At 47.6% G+C, this 19,620-nt stretch overlaps 2 protein-coding genes across 2 annotated transcripts in view; one reads left to right on the top strand and one right to left on the bottom strand.

The window, feature by feature from the left end:
* Positions 1 to 312: 312 nt before the first annotated feature.
* On the top strand, positions 313 to 2,060 carry LOC109467195 (XK-related protein 6-like). The gene is made up of 2 exons (XM_019765139.1): positions 313 to 440; positions 830 to 2,060. Exons 1-2 carry the CDS (start codon positions 315 to 317, stop codon positions 1,931 to 1,933), a joined length of 1,230 nt encoding a protein of 409 aa, XP_019620698.1. The 5' UTR covers positions 313 to 314; the 3' UTR covers positions 1,934 to 2,060.
* A 537-nt stretch (positions 2,061 to 2,597) lies between these two features.
* Positions 2,598 to 19,620, bottom strand: part of LOC109467185 (carbohydrate sulfotransferase 1-like) — a 35,774-nt gene continuing 18,751 nt past the window's right edge. The window contains exons 2-6 of the mRNA XM_019765127.1: positions 7,518 to 7,686; positions 5,928 to 6,690; positions 5,171 to 5,316; positions 4,005 to 4,299; positions 2,598 to 3,068 (exon numbers count right to left, since the gene is read on the bottom strand). Of these exons, the coding sequence (XP_019620686.1) occupies positions 2,598 to 3,068; positions 4,005 to 4,299; positions 5,171 to 5,316; positions 5,928 to 6,690; positions 7,518 to 7,657 (1,815 nt within the window). The 5' untranslated portion in view covers positions 7,658 to 7,686. The remainder of the gene's footprint in view (positions 3,069 to 4,004; positions 4,300 to 5,170; positions 5,317 to 5,927; positions 6,691 to 7,517; positions 7,687 to 19,620) is intronic.

Genomic DNA, 19,620 nt, shown 5'->3' with positions numbered 1-19,620 from the left:
TGGTGCTGTAGCAGACAATCTGTTGTGTTATTCTTTATGATTATACAGCAAATGGCATAGTGGGGCAGGCCACCATACGTATGTGTTTGATTGATGATAAATTAAAAAGAGCAATATATAGTTAGTTAGGATAGATCATGTGAAGATAAACATTATTATGTATTGGCTTGCAAATCTTACCTTTATTGTTATTTCTGTTGTAACGTCGAGGCACCCCCGAGAATCCCAATTTCTCCGTGGAAGAACCTCCTTCCTTCCTTCTGACAGTTTTCCTTGCATCTTGGTCGTCGTGACCTTGAACTTCTACAAACAACATGGCGGGCGTACATGCTGTGCATGCGCACTGGGAGGGACTCGCCCAGGCCAAGGGCTGCCCCGGTGCATGCTGGGATAGGACCACGGAAGGCTGGCAGGTGATTTGGCGCCACAAGACGATACAGGTGTTTGTTTGTTTGTTTGTTTTAGACATCCAATAGTGTTAACATTAAGTGTTTTTGAGCCTTTGGTTAGTCATATAAATACTCGACACTCAGTGATCACTGCCGGTATTCTTTCTATATCTCGTGATGTTCTTCTATACTACTAGTATTCCATTCTATTCTATTCTATTCAATTCTATTCTATTCCATTCTATATTATTCAATTCTATTCTATACCATCAATGAATCGTATTTTTCAGTGTCTTGGTGAATGAATAAGCGAATGAGTTAGCGAATTTGTGACTGAATGAGTGCCTGAATGATCCTGAATGAACCTACCTCTATTACAGAAAATAATGTTGAAAATCGTATTTTTTGCCTTATTTTCCCCTCCCTCCCCGTTTCCCCAGGTGTGTGTGTTGGTGGTTTTCCCGCTGTGCCTGTACGTGGCTAACCTGGGAACAGACGTGGCGCTGGCCCTGCAGTACTGGAGCGGCCGCCAGGCGGAGTGGTTCGCCTGGACCCTCGGCCTGACCCTCGGGCCGCTGCTCATCGTCCACACCTGGTCCTGCGGGTTCATCTGCCTCACCGCGAGGTCACACGATCCGGACAGAAGCAGCTTCGCCAAAACCGTGCAGGAGTCGCCCTGCTTGTACCGGTGTCTGTCGTCCGTTCCCGTCGTGAGCATTTTCGTGCACTACGCGGTGTTTTCCCGCCTTCTGTGGAGCGGCGGTGACGTCACCGGCCTGGAGGTGGAGCGGAACCTTCCCATCATCCACCTGCTGGACGCCGTGACGGCCGCCATTTCTCAGCTCTGCCTCCAGATCAAGATCTGGGTCTACACAGACGAGCGGGTCAGCGTCCTGAAGGTCGTCTCCATGGTGATATCTCTCATGGCAACGGTCAAGGCCGTGGTGACGTACCTGTACTACAAGAACTACCTGCACCGGCGGCCGCTGACGCGCGGGCTTGTGGGAAGGCTGGTGTTCATGACCTTCTGGAAGGTTCTGGAGGTCAGCGTGCGCGTCACGACCATGGGTCTGTTCGCGTCCGCCTTCACGCCGTGGATCGCGCTGCGTATCGGGTTACACTGGGCCGCCATGACGGTCGCCTACTTCGCCATAGACAGAAAACTAAAAGGGTTTGTCGGCCTCTGTGCGTGGGGTCTGGCCATGGTGGTGGACACATTCAGCATGACGTTCTCTCCCGACCACAGGCGGACGTTTTGGCTGAACTCTGCCCTCACGTTGCTAGGCAACGTCACCATGGTGACGGTGTGGTACACGCAGAAGACGGGAGATGACTGGTACGACGTTCCCGCGCTGGTGGGGATCGTGGTGGGGTCCGTGGTGTCGGCCGTGTTCGGGTTTGTCGGGATGGTGCTGAGCGGGAGGATAGAGTCCCCCGTCACGTTCTGCTGTGCCAAAGGCGAGTCCGGAACGGAAACGGCTGCACGGCGGCAGAACTCGCCTGCTCCGGATTCCGGAAACTCTGTAGCGCTGAACACTGTGTAGAACCGCGTCGCGATGGAGGTGATGTTTCTCCTAGTGATTGTACCAAAGTTGCAACGTACATTCCTTAGGAAAAAGACTCAAGATTTTTGTGAAAGATGTGCCTTGAATTAACATTGTCTACTGTATAAAACATGTATAATTATTAGCCTGGTTACCAAACCTATTATAGCTCCCGAGTCCTACATCCTCATCGCTATTTGCGGAGAGGATGTAGGACTCGGGAGCTATAATAGGTTTGGTAACCAGGCTACATAATTATAACATGCATAATGGTGCTCTCGATTCCTCTATGTAGAACTCTTAAATGGTGACTTAGATATCCCTCGTTGTGCTACAAATTAAGTTTGCAACTCGAAGCTTTGAGTGAAAGACTTCATCTCCATTTCGTAGCAAAGAGAAAGGCTTGAGTTTAAATATAGCTAACATTTGTCAGCTGAATACAACATTGGCGGTAATTGTGACGTATGTGCATTCTAAGATAGCCTGATATGCTTGGATATGAAATAAACAACCTGTTTGTTTACCCGAATACTGTACGTTTGTTCGTCCATTTGTTTGTTTGTTTGTTTGTTTGTTTATGAACATAATTATCAAGTATAAAAGTAAAACAAGTACAACAACAAAAAAACAAAGAAGGCACAAAATTAAACAACAATCCATCCATTTAATTCAACGATAGAGAGTCAACATTTTCATCAAATAGCTGTACTTTAGTGGGGAGATTCAGACCGGACTCAGGTTTAGACCCCTGACTGCGGGGCTGGGCGTTTGCAGTAGGAATGGGACCCATGAGGCTGTAGGACATGTCGTGCAGATGGTTCTCGCTAGGGGCGCGCTTGTACCCGGCCAGGTCCAGCATCTTCGCGCATGTGCTCTCCACCCTCTGCGCGTACGGCCAGGGCACGGCGTGCCTCCACGCATGCGCCGTGGCGGAGGAGTTGCGTGACGTGGTGTAGAGGCTCCCGTCCCGGTCCTCCTGGGTGTTGTCCAGGATCCACTGCGTTACGTGACCGGGTAGAGGCAGCCCCACGAAGTCATACAGCTGCTGCACCTGCTGCAATGGGCGCTGCGCCAGATCCTCATAACGGAACAGTCTGTAGCGTCCGGACAGCCAGGGCAGCGGCGAACGGCCAACCTGACACGGAACAACAATAGGCATTCGTGAATAATTTCATCAGGTTGGTAAGACACTGAGTAAAGAGACTCTTTTTACACAACCAAGTCTTTTATCCAGCCGACGTTTCGGTGACCGTCTGTCACCTTCCTCAGGGCAATTCTGACTGGTTCACATAGCACTGCAGCACAGGTGTCGGCTGCTACAGATTGGTTGTGTAAAAAGAGCTCTCTTTACTCAACAATAGGTATTGTTAGAAGGTCCTTGTACCGGAATAGCCGGTAGCGCCCGGACAGCCAGGGCAGCGGCGAGCGGCCCACCTGGCAGGGAAACAATTGACATTGTTACCTCTATGATGGTTAGACATCCAGGTAGAACATCACGTTATAGAAAATAAAGCAACTGGATGTAAAATTCTCTGAAGAGCCAGACGTTTCAGATATATAGCATCAGCAGATCTTTTTTGTCACTGATGAAAGGTAGCGGATGCTTTCTGAATGCTCAGAGAATTTATCCAGTGGTTTGATTTATTTTGTATTACGCAATGGGCATTGTTGGAATAGGAACTCGTCCATACCGTGATCACGCAAGGAAATCAGGGATAACGGACTTCTAAACCATCGTCTCTATTTAGGACTCCAAGCCTGTAGATCCATTTTACACAGTAAGTCCCCATCCCCATCCCCGGCTGTGCGCCTTTACACAGACTTATGGATTTGACGTTTCTACTCACCTGCAGGTTGTAGGCCTCCCGTTTATACACTTGTGCACACTAGTACTAGATTGTAGATTAGACTGACCTGCCTGTTCCCTTCAACACACTTATACTTGCGCAGTAATTTAGTGACATGCAGGTTGCAGATTTAGACTGACCTGCAGGTTATAAGCCTCCCGTTTACAGAGGAAGCCCCCACACGTAGACAGTAATTTTACATTATCCTGTAGGTTTCTACTGACCTGTAGGTTATAGGCCTCCCGTTTACAGAGGAAGTTCATCTGCTCGGCCACGGCGTCCAGCGCGCCCTTCTCGCCCCGCTTCTCGTTCACGCGAGAGTTGTAGATCCCGCGCGGGTCCCTGATCAGGTGAACCACCTTCACGTTCAGGCGAGGGTTCCTGACGAGCGGCGCCAGAGACTTGACGTCCACCAGGCGGATGGTCTTCACGGCCACGTGCCGCTTGGACCGGCAGACGTCCGACACCATGTCCCGGGACAGCTCCAGGCAACCCTGCAGCTTCGCGGAGGGGCTCCACCTGCGGCGAGGGGCGGTACTGCAGGTAAGTGTCTACTCGTCATCAGCACCACACATTACTATTGTAACAGTGGGGGGGGGGGATTTATAGGCGCTACCAACTGACCCGGCCGATGGGTCTAGACCTTTTAGCCGAATCGTTAGAGCGTCGGCATGTGGACTGGTGTCTGAGTTTGGTCGTGGGTTCGAACCCCGGCCCGGGACCAGGGGTTTCTATCTGTTTCTACTCGCTCCTACTGTTTCTTACACTGTGATAAAGTAATCTTGTAAGAAATCTTGAGCTCGAGAACGTTGAAAAAACACATTTATAGCCAGTGCATTCCGCAAAAATATACAAAAGTTACAGACTGGGTTCTTCTTGGAGCTGATATAACTAAGTAAAGATATGTGGGATTTTTCACAGGCGCTATTTTGGCTATGAACTTGTATAGAAAGGTCAGGTTATATTTGTAGTAGATAGGTTTACGATAGCAAATGGAGGACCTGTAAGTACCAGCTACCTGATAGACTTGGGGAACATGGGCTGGGAGCTGAGTGCCTTACTGGAGGTCCTGTGTGTGTGTGAGTGAGTGAGTATGTGAGTGAGTGAGTGAGTGAGTGAGTGAGTGAGTGAATGAGTATAAGAGTATGAGTGAGGGTGAGTGTGTGAGTGAGTGAGTGAGTGAGTGTGTGTGCGAGTGAGTGAGTGAGTATGTGAGTGAGTGAGTGAGTGAGTGTGTGAGTGAGTGTGTGGGTGAGTGAGTGAGTGAGTGAGTGAGTGTGAGTGGGTGAGTGAGTGAGTGACTGACTGACTGAGTGACTGACTGACTGACTGATTGACTGACTGAGTGTGAGTGAGTGAGTGAGTGAGTGAGTGAGTGAGTGAGTGTTACCTTATAGACTTGGGACACATTGGCGGAGAGCTGAGCGCCTTACTGGAGGTCCTGTGTAACCTCTCCCTGCTGGTGAAGTTGAGGAAGTACCCCAGCCCCGTGAAGTTACACGTCATCATGTCCCCCAGGGTGGGGGCGGCCTGCACCTGTGGAACCGGTCAATAGTTATTGATCATCGATTATCGGATATCAGTTATTGATCATCAGTTGTCAGTTACTGATCATTTGTTTTTGATTATCACATCGATTATGAAACAATCATTACTTATCGGTTATCGATAATTATTGATATTCGATTATTGATAATCGATCAGCTATCGGTTATTGATCATCAGTGATTGATCATCAGTTATTGATGATCGCTGTTTTTGTGGCAGCCTGATACATGTACTGATACAAATGGCAAAATATTGTGCTTGAAAAAAGCATTCAACACTAGCATCTGTTCACGATAACGGACGAAAAGTGATGGCTGTCAACCCTATAATAAAGTCAGTGCTTGTGTGGCCTCTATAACTCACTCCAATATATAAATGGTTTATTTGCAAATTGACATGAAACTAAAACAACATTGCAGCCTAATAATACAATGCATTGTACAATAGGCTGAATTACGTAGTTTTAGGGAACACACGAAATATCATTAATATTTACAAACATAGCCAAACTAAATAACAAGAATATTTTCGTTATTCACCATGGTTCACCACACTCGGCAACTCGGCAATAATCCAGGATTTATGTAATACGTACTGACCTGCAGGTTCTGGTACGAGACTCTTTGCTCCAGCGCCTTCAGCGGCTCAAACAGATAAAACACATCCGGGTTCTGATTAAACAGTTCTCCCAGGAACGAGGAGCCCGACCTCCTATTGGTGAAGATAATCACGTGGACGGGATCAGCCGGCTTTTCATTGGTCCTCTGGCTGCTGGCGTTTAATTGGTTAAGGCCAGCAGGGTTTTGATTGGTTACCTGTTTTCTGCCATTTGATTGGTTGGGTTTAGGAGGTTTTCTACCGACTGTCCTAGTCCTTCCTTTTGACAAGCCCGAAAACTCAGTCTTCCCATTGTTTTGTTGTTTCCTCGCGTTCTGTGGAACATTGTTTGGAGGTTTTCTGTTGGCCGCTACGTTGGCTGGTCCCCTAAGGTTAGGATTTGGTTTTCTACTGATAGGTTTTCCCTGTTTGGGAATATTTCCCGGATTTCTCCTAACTTGACCTGTCTGCTTGGGGGGAAATTGTCGATTTTGCTGAGGTGGATTTCTATTGGCTGGAGGGTTTCTTTTGATTGGTGAGTTTGACTTTCCTGCTCTCCTATTGGCTGCTGAGTCGGCCAATTGCTGCACTATGACTCTAGGTGGAGGCTTCTGATTGGCTGGGACCTGGTTTTGTTTTCCCGCCTGGGACAAAGTTCTGCGCTTCCGGGCGTCTGGTGCAGCAACAATAGGCGGCGCTAGGTGGCGCTCATCTAAAGCATCCTTCAGTCGCACGACCTCCGATTTCAGTTCTGTAACGATCTCCCTGGAGTAAAAGAAAACAACATTCACCAGACGTTTTTAAACTAAGGCTTCTAGACATACCTACTGATACAGACGAACGTCTAATCCAGCGTGCTTATCAGCGTCTAAGTTGGGGGAGGGGGTACAATTTCCTTGGGGGCATGCTGGCCCTGGAGCGGAGGAGCTGGCCTGTGTAGACCCTGCAAACAGCCTGGCACGCAGACTAGCCCAGGAGCCGATGGTCTGGTCTTTGTAGACCCCAGAGCCAAGGAGCTGGCTTGTGTAGACCCTGGAAACAGTCTGGCTTCCAGGCTAGCCCCGCGGTGCCCCAGGTTATTACTTAGCCCCTGCCAGGCTTATATATATGAAGGGACTGGAAATGGTGAACCTGCCAGGGGAGTTGGTCCACTGAAGAAGTAGATTTGCCAGACCCACCTGAAGAGGGAATATTATACCAGGGGAGTTAGCCGGCCAGAGAGGGTACATTTAGCGACACACGGGTGCGACAAACTGTACTCTCTAGCGGAACAACTCCTCTTGCATGCTATCTTTCTATTTGGCCAATTCTACTCTCTCCAGCCGCCTCCCGAAGCCTGGTAGAGGCTAGTGTTTATAGTGATTCTTTATTGACACAACAAAAAAGTACAGGGACTTTTGTACGGTCTTCTACAACTACAAATCTAACAAAGCTAAATGCATGTGTGGATAACGCCATCTTACGTACAGAGTATATGTATGCTGTAACAATAAAGGTCTAACTATTCTCTAACATGTGGTCTCTAAGACCGAAACATTCTTTAATGTATTTTCCTATTTGAACACTGTATTGGTTATCTTTTATATACGGACCTGAAGTACTGGACGTCCGGTCGGGGGCGGGTGTCCCCACACGGGCGGGAGGTGGTGAGGATGAGCACCGAGGTGAGCAGGAAGGACGCCCCGGTGAACACGCAGAGCAGGGACGAGGCCAGACGGTGCACGTGCATCATGGGGCATGACGGCTCAGGGGCAGTCACACCTGCAAGAGAAAGAGAAGCGAAAACGTCTTGAAATCAACGCAAGACTTTGCTGTGAATGTTTAAAAGAAAGACATGACACTCAAGGGGACCAACTGAAATATACGCAAGACTTTGCAGTAACGAACGGCTCAGGGGCGTCACACCTGCAGGGGGCGAGGAGGAAACATCTTGAGCTCAACGTAAGACTTTGCCGCGAAGGTGTAAAAAGAGGTTCAGGGGTATCACACTTGCAAGGTACGAGGGGAAAAGTTTTGAGATCAACGTAAGACTTTGGGAGTAAAAGTTTTAAGGAAGACATATGACTCAAGGGGAACCACACCTGCAATATACCACAACGGTAAACCGCCCTCCGGCATAACACACCAGCTTCAAACGTAAGACTTTGCCTAAGGGAAGGCATAACGAACAGCTCAAGGGAAAGTTACATCTGTAGAAGGACGAAGAAAAAGCGTCTTGAAATCTACGTAAGCTGTGAAAAACGTCTTAAAGCGTTCCATGCCGCGTGATGCCAGAAAAGCAGGGCAGCCAGACCACCAACTTCTGCTTGGGGCGGACCGACTATGTCAGTATGTGAACAGAACATCCTTACTGTTTCTCATTGGCATTTAGTATTCAAAGAGTGGTCCTGTCTCGCTAGTATGAATGCTACAAGACTGGCCTCTCTAAGTACTGTGGACGTTTTCAAGCACAGGATACGGCTATAGGGCCTTCATCAGCAACTGTTTGAAGCTTAGCGAGAAGGTTTAAAGGCGAGCAGAGCTGGTCTCGTTACTTTGATGGTTTAAAACTTTGTCTCTTTACGGTGAAAAACTCCAGTAAAGTGAGCCTTAATTGTGAAGGCGTTAAGGTTAGTAAAGCTGCCCTATTTGTTGTGATGGCTTTAAGACGAGTGGAGGTCGTCTCGCCACTTTGATGGTTTGAAACTTTCGAGCGTGTCGTCTCTTTAAATTTTATCGTGACATTTCCAAGACAAATTAGCCTGTTGGAACTTCCCCTTGCTGTGACGGTTCGCAGAGTTCTGTGTCTAAGTTTATATACAAGGAAAAAGAAGCGTTGGCCACACACAGATGTCTCTATACTTCATAGCAAGTGTAGCCTTCCTTACGGAAGCGACCCAGAAGAAACCGAGAACTGTATACCATCATAAAGTCTATTGAGGAGGCTTGGGACAGTTAGATAGCCTCTACCAGGCTTCGGGAGGCGGCTGGACAGAGTAGAAATCGGTCAGATAGAGAGATAACACCTCAGGGAAGTTGGTCTGCTGGAGAGAACAGTTTGCCGCTCCCGGGGTATACAGTACTACATTGTAGTATTAATTATTCCTGACAACAAACCAACCTACCCCCCTCCCCACCAATCAAATCCTTAGACCTCCCGGAGCGACTGAAAGTTCCCGGGTGATGACGACAGGTTGTCATGGTAACGCCCCAACTGTCGTGCATCACCCATGATGCCCCGGGCGGGTGTGAGATGTCTGTCAAGTCGTCTGCAGTAGGTTTATGTCAGGAAATCTTTGATTTGGGCGGCGTCTGGCCATGTGCATCAGCAGGGTGCCTGTTGGGGCGACGGGGGGAGCCCATTAAAACATGCTTTAATAGCCTGGTTACAGGACCGATTTTAGCTGCTGAATCTCTTCTGGCTAACTGGATAATGCTTTATAACTGTTGACACAGCGGAATGTTACACAGAAAGACACTAATAGAGAGTGTTTCTCTTTGAAGGTAGACAAATTCTTTCATAGATTGTTTGAGATTTAAAGCTTGTAGCCTCCGTAGCGCCTTTTCGTCTGGTATATCACCTCTACTTGTACTCGTGTTCAATATCTGGGCCGGCAGAAGAATCCACAGATAGGCAAAAGGCGCATTGTATTACCCCCACCCCCCACCACACACACACATACACAAATCCAGTTCAATTAGGTGGTAAGGAGGCTCGTAGCTCTCCGTGAAGAATGGGGAAAGGGAACTCACTTGCTAATCCAGTACAGAACTTCTACATTGAACCTTACACATTGGTGACATTGGTTTCCCAAGCACACCTGGGAAGGCGAATATTTTTACCGTTTTTTTTCGTCTGCACGCTGGAGTAAAAAAAAAAGAAATTAGTGTTCTATATTTGCACCTTGCGCGACGTTTCAGCACGTGTAACAGACTGGACCCGTGAACTCGGTAAAAAGACGGCGACTTTGAGGGTAAGAAGAGAACAGGTGTTGTTGGTTATGACATGTAGGGAGAGCAGACGGCTTTCTGTAAGCATCAAAGCTGTCAGGACGCCGAGGCATGCGGCTCTGCATTCCCCACATTACACACAAACAGGGAGCAAACTCGGCAGAACCAGCTTGTCTCGTGAGGTGACGTGAATCGTTTCTAAAAACAGGTGACCTTGAAGGACCGTCTCTGCAGCTGAGCACACTGTGGTTCAAGGTCAGCCGTGGGAACGGTGCCCGAAGTTTGGCGTTGCTACTGAGACAGTACACTGCTCTTTTCCGGCCGGTACAATGGGCATTGGACCACGACTTACAACAAACCAACAGCTAGCCTGGTTACAATTCTTCACGGGCCGGCTAAGGGGTTTTACCGGCTCTAGTCAGACTAAGGACTAAGCAGCGTAGGCCTCTCTTGACATGCTAGATCATTCCAGCCAGCTTTTCTTATTATTGTCTGTGAACTCAGAATTATTGAAACCGACCCCTTAAAATCCTGGCTTGTGCTAATGTACTCTTCAGGCAGAAATCTAGGCTTTGGTTTGTTTTGGACGTGTATTACTAGCCTCTACCAGGCTTCGGGACGCGGCTGGAAAGAGTAGAAATCGGCCGAATAGAGAGATAAGCATGCCGAGGGAGTTTGGTCGGCTGGAGAGAACAGTTCCCGAAGGGCATACTATCTCTCTATTTGGCCGATTTCTGCTCTTTCCAGCCGCCTTCCGAAGCCTGGTGGAGGCTAGTGTATTACGCGTTTTAACGGGCTTTCTTTCTTTTACATGGTGTCTTTTTGTTCGCCAGCCAAAGTCTACTTTCTTGCAGCCACTCCAATTTCAAAGATCTGCTGGAGATTAGCACCAATGCAGCTGAGCGTACAGGCAGTACTCCCAGCACAGTAGAGAAGCGAGGGAGCCTGCGATGGTCTGGCTGCTAGGCTAACAACATCCAGGGCTCTCCCCAAGCATGGAGTTAAAATCAAATGTATTGATTGAACCTCCTTGCCCCAAGCAATGAAGCAAGGGTGCTCCACCTCTCCCCAAAATTCCTTAGTATTTTCCCGTAATATTTTCATTAAAATTTGCTGATTTTTCACCAATGGATTAGGGAGCACCTCTCCCTAAGAATTTCTGGACTCTCGGAGAGTAGACCGTACTCTCGACCTCATGGTTTAGATACAGGATCCCTAACCACTAGACCGACAACGCCGCATACCCACTTATGTTAACAATTTACCACCTGACACATTCTCTGCTGCACCCCTCTTACACTGTTTGTGAGTCCATCAGATTCTATCTATCTAAAACATACAGTAGATTAACTTAAATCAACATGTAAATATACACAGTTGAGTACGTGGGAAACAGAACCAGGCAGCCAGGCCGGACTACTGTGTGTTTGTACGTGTGAGATAATTATACACACATGGAAAAAAATGGGACATAAATCTTTATCTAAAGTACATGCTATCCTTTCGGCAGTACTTAAAGTGGCTAGGGATGGGCGGCTGAAAGACAAGTCAACAAGAATTGCAAGATGTTTGATTCATAAAATGAAGAAACGCCATTATATTCTACTTTCAAATCAGTGAAGATGAGCAGTGTCACAATCACGCAACATGTCGTGAACATTTACCTTACTATGTTCCTTCCTCCATGAAAAAACAGAATGTGTATTCCCCATAAAGAAAATGCACATTGTGAGTGACCATCATTTGCTAGAAAAGTTGACTGACCGTAGGCCGGGTTCGTTGAACAATCCTATGACTGGGGCTAACTACTAGTCAAAGTACCCTCCATACATGGCCAAATTATATTGCCTTTTTTCAGTGCGAAACTGGAGTCTGTTAGAGAATAAAGTAGCTGTGACTAAAGCACTGCCTGTGGGCATGACATTCCTCACACTCTCCAGCCAAGTAAAAGGGAATTCCCATAAGGAACACATCATGACAAGACGGAGAACAAGACGTTTCCAAACATCTGGCCGTGTGACAAGGCGGGGCCTTGGGTTAGCAAATACATGTCCGTATTTCTCACAATGCAAAAATAGGTAAATATACAAAAGACTGCTTTGTTATTAGATAAAATACCGAAAGTGTTGATTAGCCACCGTTTGATATCAAAGAGATATTATGCTAGCCCTTTTTATTTTGATAGTTGGGATGTTAAATTTTGTAACCTCTTTATCCTCAGTGCCAAATGATGTTTATTTTTTCAAACATATTTATGTAAGGAAAAAAATCCTATGTTCTGGTATTTTTCACTCAGAAAAGGTTACCATATGATGATCTTTCACCCCAGCATCTACTTGAAGGTTGTGACAGCCGCTCTGACCTGGGGGAAGCCTGATATATTTATGAGGAAATCGGGATCTCCAAAGTCTGTCATCCGTGACCCCTCCCAGGTCATCTCCCACAGACAAGTTCAAGCCTCAAGGTCAAAAGTCGTGACCTTGTCGGCAGCAATCAACCAACATGGCCGCCGTGAGACATGGTGATTAAGGTTTGTGAAGCAGGGCTAAAATGGACTGGGGGCGAATTAAGGAGGGGTTTTGGGTCACGAAAATAGAAGAAGAAAAACCAAGCAACTATTAAAGATTATGGTAGCCTCTACCAGGCTTCGGGAGCGGCTGGAAAGAGTAGAAAACGGCCAAATAGATAGATAGCATGCCAGGGGAGTTGGTCTGCTGGAGAGTACACTTTGCCGCACCTGAACTATTCTCTCAGCAGACTAACTCCCCTGGAATGCTATCTCTCTATATTTGGCCGATTTCTACTCTTTCCAAACACTTCCGAAGCCTGGTAGAGGCTAAGATTATGGGGAAGGAATATTTAAGGATTGTAGAAGTAGCTTAACGGGAAGACTGCTTTACTAGTACGGACAAATGCTGACTGAAAAGTTTCTCCTGTGAAATTTTGAGTAAAGGAAATTGAAATCACGCCCCTGGAACCGGGCTGTACCATTGCACACCGCGGGGGTGCGTGTAACCAATAGCCCGCATGTCAGGAAGCAAACTGGGGACAAACGCGCGAACAATGCCCGAACTGTGCCGACTTTGCAAACGACATAATCGAACATGGCATATGAGGTGATGGTGTGGGTTGTTGGACGGCCACCCGAAGAAGTAAAGCTTTTCTGTCGGTTCGATATTTAGTCCTTATGCAGTCTTCAGACCGCACGGGCCTTGACTTTATCTCTAATCAGATATGAGATAGCCAATAGTAGTAGTAGGTTGTGGCTACCTGAAACGTCTGACCGTTTCCAAAATCATATCCAGTTGCTTGAATAACTGTTTTTTGGCGTATCTTATTACCTGGATGTCTATAAACCTTCACGGACGAGATAGCCAATATATCAGTCAGTATTATGTGTTTACCGTCACGTGACCAAACGTAATCGTCGCCCGCCATCTTGTTGGATTAAAGCCAAGCCAAGTGCAAAGTCGTTGTACCAGAAAGGTTAGAAACAATTATTATTCCTGGCTATGCCTACTCTTTGCCAATGCATACCAGGGCTTGATGCATACTGTACTTGAAGATCATCAGAAAATGAATAATTCCTTTCTCAAAATCACAATATCATTTCGTGGCAAAACGTCCAAAAGCAACCACTGTATGTAGCTCTCAACTAGTCTCCACCAGTCTCCTTTTTCAGGCTGAATAAATAGTAGGCAACAATGGAGCTTCTCTTACCGGCCACATTCTCTGGCCAATTATGCTCCCCTTTTTAGGACGATTTTTACTATTTATTCAGCCTGCAAAAGGAGTCTGATGGATAATAGCTTTCAGCCACTGTTACATTAGCTTTGATACATAAATTTACTACAGACTGAAAGTCGCCACATGTTGTCTGGCTGTTTGCGGCTCAGACTGACCACTGATTGACATGTACGGTACAAATTGCCACATGTTGTATCAATATCCGTCCAGACTGACCGCTGCCCGAAGTCGCTACCTTCTGTATCAGATTCCAGCAGACGGTCTGACAGATTGCTACACCGCGGGGAGGGGCGGGGACTGCCTTGTGTCGTCCCGTCATCGGTAAAACAACTCTAGTTGCCACAATGTTGACTAAATCAGTGTATAAATGTGATACATGTATTCAGTAGCAAACCAAATACTAGTAGTCTGTGCCTTTCTCCTGCAAGTCTCTAGTGTCACTGACGAAACGTACTATGATGGATACTACCTGAATCGTCTGACCGTTTCCAAAATCATAGCCAGTTGCTTGAGTAACTGTTTTTTGGAGTATATTATTACCTGGGTGTCTAACCTTCAGCGATGTAGCGAACCAATGCTTGTTACAACATACCCGGGTCTTACAACTTCCACACGGGCTAGCGGCATCCATGGCGGGCGTGACGGAGGATCTGGGTACATGTGTACCTCCGCGCGGGGTCTCCTGTAGCCCAATTACCGTGTTCTAGTCTAGTTCGTTCTCTCCTGCAGATCTGTCCCAAGGCTAACGTACTGCTAGCCTCTACCAGGCTTCGGGAGACGGCTGAAAAAAGTAGAAATCGGTAAAATAGAGAGATAACATGACGAGTTGGTGCGCTAGAGAGTACAGTTTGCCGCACCCGAAATGTACTCTCTAGCGGATCAACTCCCTTGGCATGTTATCTCTCTATTTGACCGATTTCTACTCTTTCCAACCGCCTCCCGAAGCCTGGTAGAGGCTAACCTAACGTATTGCCGCGGGATGGCCGTACCATGTGTCTGCGTGGGAGGACGAGTCTAGTTCTGCAGCTGATTACCGGGTTAACCGTAATCCTGACACGTGTCTGGAACAAGTGGATTCTCACAAGCGAACCCAGGCGATCAAAGGAATCCTGCTTCTCACATCGGGTGAGTCCTCGCTACGAGTGAGCATTCGAGCTCGTCTCAATCATGATGTTTCTGACTTAGGGAGTAGAGATACTGTTACAGTCCTCATGTAACTTAACCTACATGTAGGAGTGGCCCTAAGGTCAAGTTACGAGTAAGAATTATATCGTGTCTAAGTCCTACGTTAGTCTCTTCCAGACTTCGCAAAGACGTGCATGCCAACAGTAGCTTCGACAGCCATGAAATGTCTGATTTAGAGACTACCTAGTCTCTAGAACCAGACCCGTTGAGTTGCTGAAAGATATTCTAAAGAACGGCCCGGCAGTAAAGGGAGAATAACATCCCAGTGGAATAGAGTTAAATGTTGGTAACACAAGAAGCTAGTCTGCATGCAAGAGCTGGTCTAGAAACTGCCTACAAGCCGAGCCTGCCTACTATTCTCTAGCCTCTGCCAGGCTCCGGGAGGCGACTGGAAAGAGTAGAAATCGGCCAAATAGAGAGATAACATGCCAGGGGAGTTTGGTAGGCTGGAGAGAACAGTTTGCCTCTCCCGAAACTGTTATCTACACAGCACCATTTCTCCTGACATGCTAGATCTCTTCAGCCAGCCGGTCTTTCTAATTATTGCCATCCTGAAGGCGAACTAATATAATTTGAAACCGACACTGTAAAAAACAACCGGCGTGCCCATATGGGCATAGGCGGACGAGCAGTACTCCCAGCACCGCAGAGATACTTGGGAGCCTACGGTGGTCTGGCTGTCAGGCTACAGTACTCCTAGCACCGTAGAGATACCGGGGAGCCTACGGTGGTCTGGCTGCCTGGCTACAGTACTCCCAGCACAGTAGAGATACCGGGGAGCCTACGGTGGTCTGGCTGCCAGGCTACAGTACTCCCAGCACCGTAGAGATACCAGGGAGCCTACGGTGGTCTGGCTGCCTGGCTACAGTACTCCCAGCACCGAAGAGATACCGGGGAGCCTGCGGTGGTCTGGCTGCTGCCAGGCTACAGTACTCCCAGCACAGTAGAGATACCGGGGAGCCTGCGGTGGTCTGGCTGCTGCCAGGCTACATATAAGAACAAAGTTGGGTCGTACACTGGTGTGTATATTCCACCGCAAACTATTTGGGTGTGAGCCAGCAATGCTTGAAGACTCATACCGATAACAACGCTATGCAGACACCGGTCAGACCCAGACCAGACCAAAACACACGCTGAACACGTTCAAAGCGGGACACACACGATGTGTAGGAAACTCCTACATAAACTCACGGACATTTGCCACATTCATACGACCACATGGCGGTCAACTTACAGCGGAGAAGCAATAAACTCTGTCCGTACCGACAAACGAACAGACATCATGCCAATTAATGCCTTTCCTGAGTTGATTACAAGATCCTGTGACATCTACAAGTCTAGCATACATGTTGTAGCATACATGCTAAACTATAGAGGGGCTATGGTATAATTTCCTTGGGGGCATGTTGGCCCGCCCTAGACTCGCGGCCGGGGAGCTGTCCTAGCCTGCGTGGGCTCTGAAAACGGTCTGGCATCAAGGCTACTACAAGTTCTGCAGACAGTTTAAAGATCATGGCCTTTCATAAATTGTTTTGCAAAGACGTGTCTGCAAAAGCAGGCGGCCGCTCACAAGAATCCTCAGTAAGCGCCTTCAGTCGAGGTGGTCCCCTGCTAGGTCCTAGAACTGTACAATTCCGTCCTACGAATCTGAGACATTGTGAAAAGTGCCGCTGACTGCCCCAAACCGCCAGCCGAGATCAGCCGAGAGCTGCCGCGCCATGTGGCAGGACAACTGGCAACACAGAACGCGGGCCGACACAGTTGTTGTGGCGGACTAGCTTGTTGCAACTTCGAATTCAACATGTAGCGACAGGTCCGACATATGGACAAATTGTGCCGACACAGTTGTTGTTGTGGCGGACTTGTTGCAAATTCAATATGTAGCGACAGAACCAACACAGTGCCGACACAGTTGTTGTGGCAAACATGTCGAAAACCAAAGAGGTAGCGACAAGGCCAACACGTGGAAAAACTGTGCCGACACAGTTGTTGTGGCGAATCTGTAGCAATTTCAACACACAATGACAGAACCAACACATGGATAAACTGTGCGGACACCGTTGTTGTGGCGAATCTGTAGCAATTCAAACATGTACTGCCAGAACTGACAGGGAGACGATCTATGCCGACACACTTGTTGTGGCAAACATGTTGCAAATTAGCGACCGGACCAACACGTGGAAAATCTGTGGCGACGCGGCTGTCATCTCTTGCCACAAAACCAACAACTTAAGTTAAATTTATATTGGGAGACTTCACCACTCGTTTTCATCGGGATGGCTAAAACGCAATGAATATGTCACCAGCCTCCTTGACTGTCCCCAGAAGACGTTTTCGTTACAGAAAGTCTTAAAGTGTCCGTGATGACAGCTCTCAGCATGTTTCACTCTCACAGACGCCATGTTTGTGTTCGAACTCACGCACGGGGGTCACAGGTCAGGTTCGACACAACAGGCATCATGGGAGCGTGTGACGTCAGAGGTCACGGGGTCATCACTCCGGAGAACGGTTACCCGAGAAGGTCAGTGTCGTCCAAGGTCAAAATGTCGGAATAGAAACAGGAACTCTCGTCTTTGTGTGTGGACTTCGGGGGATAAGATTACTTCTTAAGCTGGTCGGGGTTTGGACTGAATAGGTAAAACAAACGGTAAGACTAGCAACAACCATTAGCCAAAATTCCGAAGGGAGTCTGGGAGTTTTTCGAGATCAAGAAGGACAAAAAAGCATCAAAGGAAAAACGATTGAACTTCCTTGATATGACTGAGGAAAATCGGCTTCCTTCACAGAGGGCAAATCAACTGACACAGCGCTATCGCAGGATGTCAAACAACCCCCGAGCCAGCGTAGGATGGTTTGCGCCGGCCTAGCATAGCCTCCACCAGGCCTTTCTGCGGGAATACGGATCGTAGAATTCGGCAAAAAGGAGAGTAAAATTGGCCCATGGAGTCCGGCCGCGGCGAGGTAGTTTCTTTCCCTCCGAACTGCGCGGCCAGTCAAACCTACAAGAAGGCCAAACTCCCCCGGCAAATATTCTCCTATATATAGCCAGCGTAGTTAGTCTGGTAGAGACTAGGCCTAGCATGTATTTTGTAGATCTAGTTAATAACTGTCCACATTCACTAACAATGCCGGTTCTAGAAAATCTAAAGCTGTGTGCTCCGACCAGGACCGATGCCATGTTGATGACAGTCAGTCCAAGACTTATCAGATGAAACTAACTCAACTCAGCAGTAGCAATAGGCACTCTCCAAGCAGAGGCTGATTGGGAAGATTTGTACTGTTTTCTGACAGACCTCCCCATGTCAGTAATCTAAATTGGATACTGTCTTGTCGGTTGCATGGTCACGACTTTGCCACCAAAAGATCTGCTTGGAGATTAGCAAATAGCAATACAGACTGAATAGACCTCCCAAGGGTAAAAATTAGTCGGCCTTTGGGAGGCTGCTTGGACCTCTTCTTATCGGCTTTAGTTGTTTGGTAGATTAGTCAGCCTTGTTTGGCCGATTTCTGCTCTTTCTCTGGACCGCAGGGGGTTGCGTGGAAATCACCAATTAGGGGGGTTAGAGTTAGACCACACAAATTACTAGTACATTCTATCAAGGACATTATAATGTCCTTGGTTCTGTGGACGGTATCCTAGAGGAAACTCCAAATCTGGTGGAAGTGACAAAAACTGACTGAAAGGGCCCATTGACAGATCATCCTGTCAACAGCACATTTTGCACGAATATTGACAAGATCAGTTGATGTACTGTTGATGATCCTGTCAATAGTGCAAACTTTTCTGCTATTGACAGGATCATCCTAGCCATTCCCTCCAATTCTTGAGGCGTTTACGACAATACAGTAGTCCCGTTTTGCGATGGTTTACGAGGGGATCACGACAGCTTCCCGATTTCCGGCAACCACCACCAGACAACACGTATTAAAGCACCATAAACGAACTTAACAGCACTTTGATAAAGTTTACTACATGTAAGCGGCACTGAAAACTCCACAAAAGTGTCATTGAGACGGCTTGGTCCGTTTAACACAGTAGGTTAAACGCAGAGAACTCATTTAACATTCTCCCTGCTGTCTTACCCATAACCAATACCATTCTACCTCCATGCCAATACTAAGTAATGTTACAGGACGTCTTCTTATCAAGTACATCGAAGAAAAGCGTAAAGCACGAAAAATGCAGCAGTATCTTAAGTTCGCTGGTTTGTACCGGAAACTGTATAGATAGCACTAATGGAACTTGTTGTCAACAGAGTTAGGGTAAGGCTCGTGGTTAGACAGCTTAGCGGGTATCAGGCTGTGTTAAAATTTCCTTGGGGACATGTTGGCCTAGTCTCCACCAGGCTTCTTTTGCAGGCTGAATAAATAGTAGGAATCGGCCTAAAAAGGGGATATAATTGGCCAGGGGCAGGCAAAATGGAGATTCTCTGGGCGGCCAACACCTCTGGACAATTTCTACTACTTATTCAGCTTGCAAAAGGAGGCTGGTGAAGACTAACGTTGGCCCCGGAGTTGAGGAGCTGGCCTGTGTTGCCGCTGGGCCCTGGCAACAGCCTGTCACCCAGACTAACTCCAAGCATATGTCGGGAGAGAAGATTTTTGTCACTTACAAATTATTCCCCCACAACCTCTGCTTGGAGAGTACATCCTCTCCGCAAATAGGATTGGAGAGGATGTAGGACTCGGTAGCTAAATTAAGGTTTGGTAACCAGGCTAACAGAAAACGCCAGGGGATCCCACCCTACATCTGCTTGGAGATGATTTTTTTTTGGGGGGGGGGGTGTTGAAGACACGGACGACTCACCAGCATCCCCGGGCCCACCGCGTCTC

Source organism: Branchiostoma belcheri, unplaced genomic scaffold (assembly GCF_001625305.1).
Source record: "Branchiostoma belcheri isolate BF01 breed outbred unplaced genomic scaffold, Haploidv18h27 scaffold178, whole genome shotgun sequence".
NCBI classification, from domain to species: domain Eukaryota; kingdom Metazoa; phylum Chordata; class Leptocardii; order Amphioxiformes; family Branchiostomatidae; genus Branchiostoma; species Branchiostoma belcheri.
The sequence above is the reverse complement of the archived record's forward strand: the minus strand, read 5'-3'. Positions and strand labels throughout refer to the sequence as shown.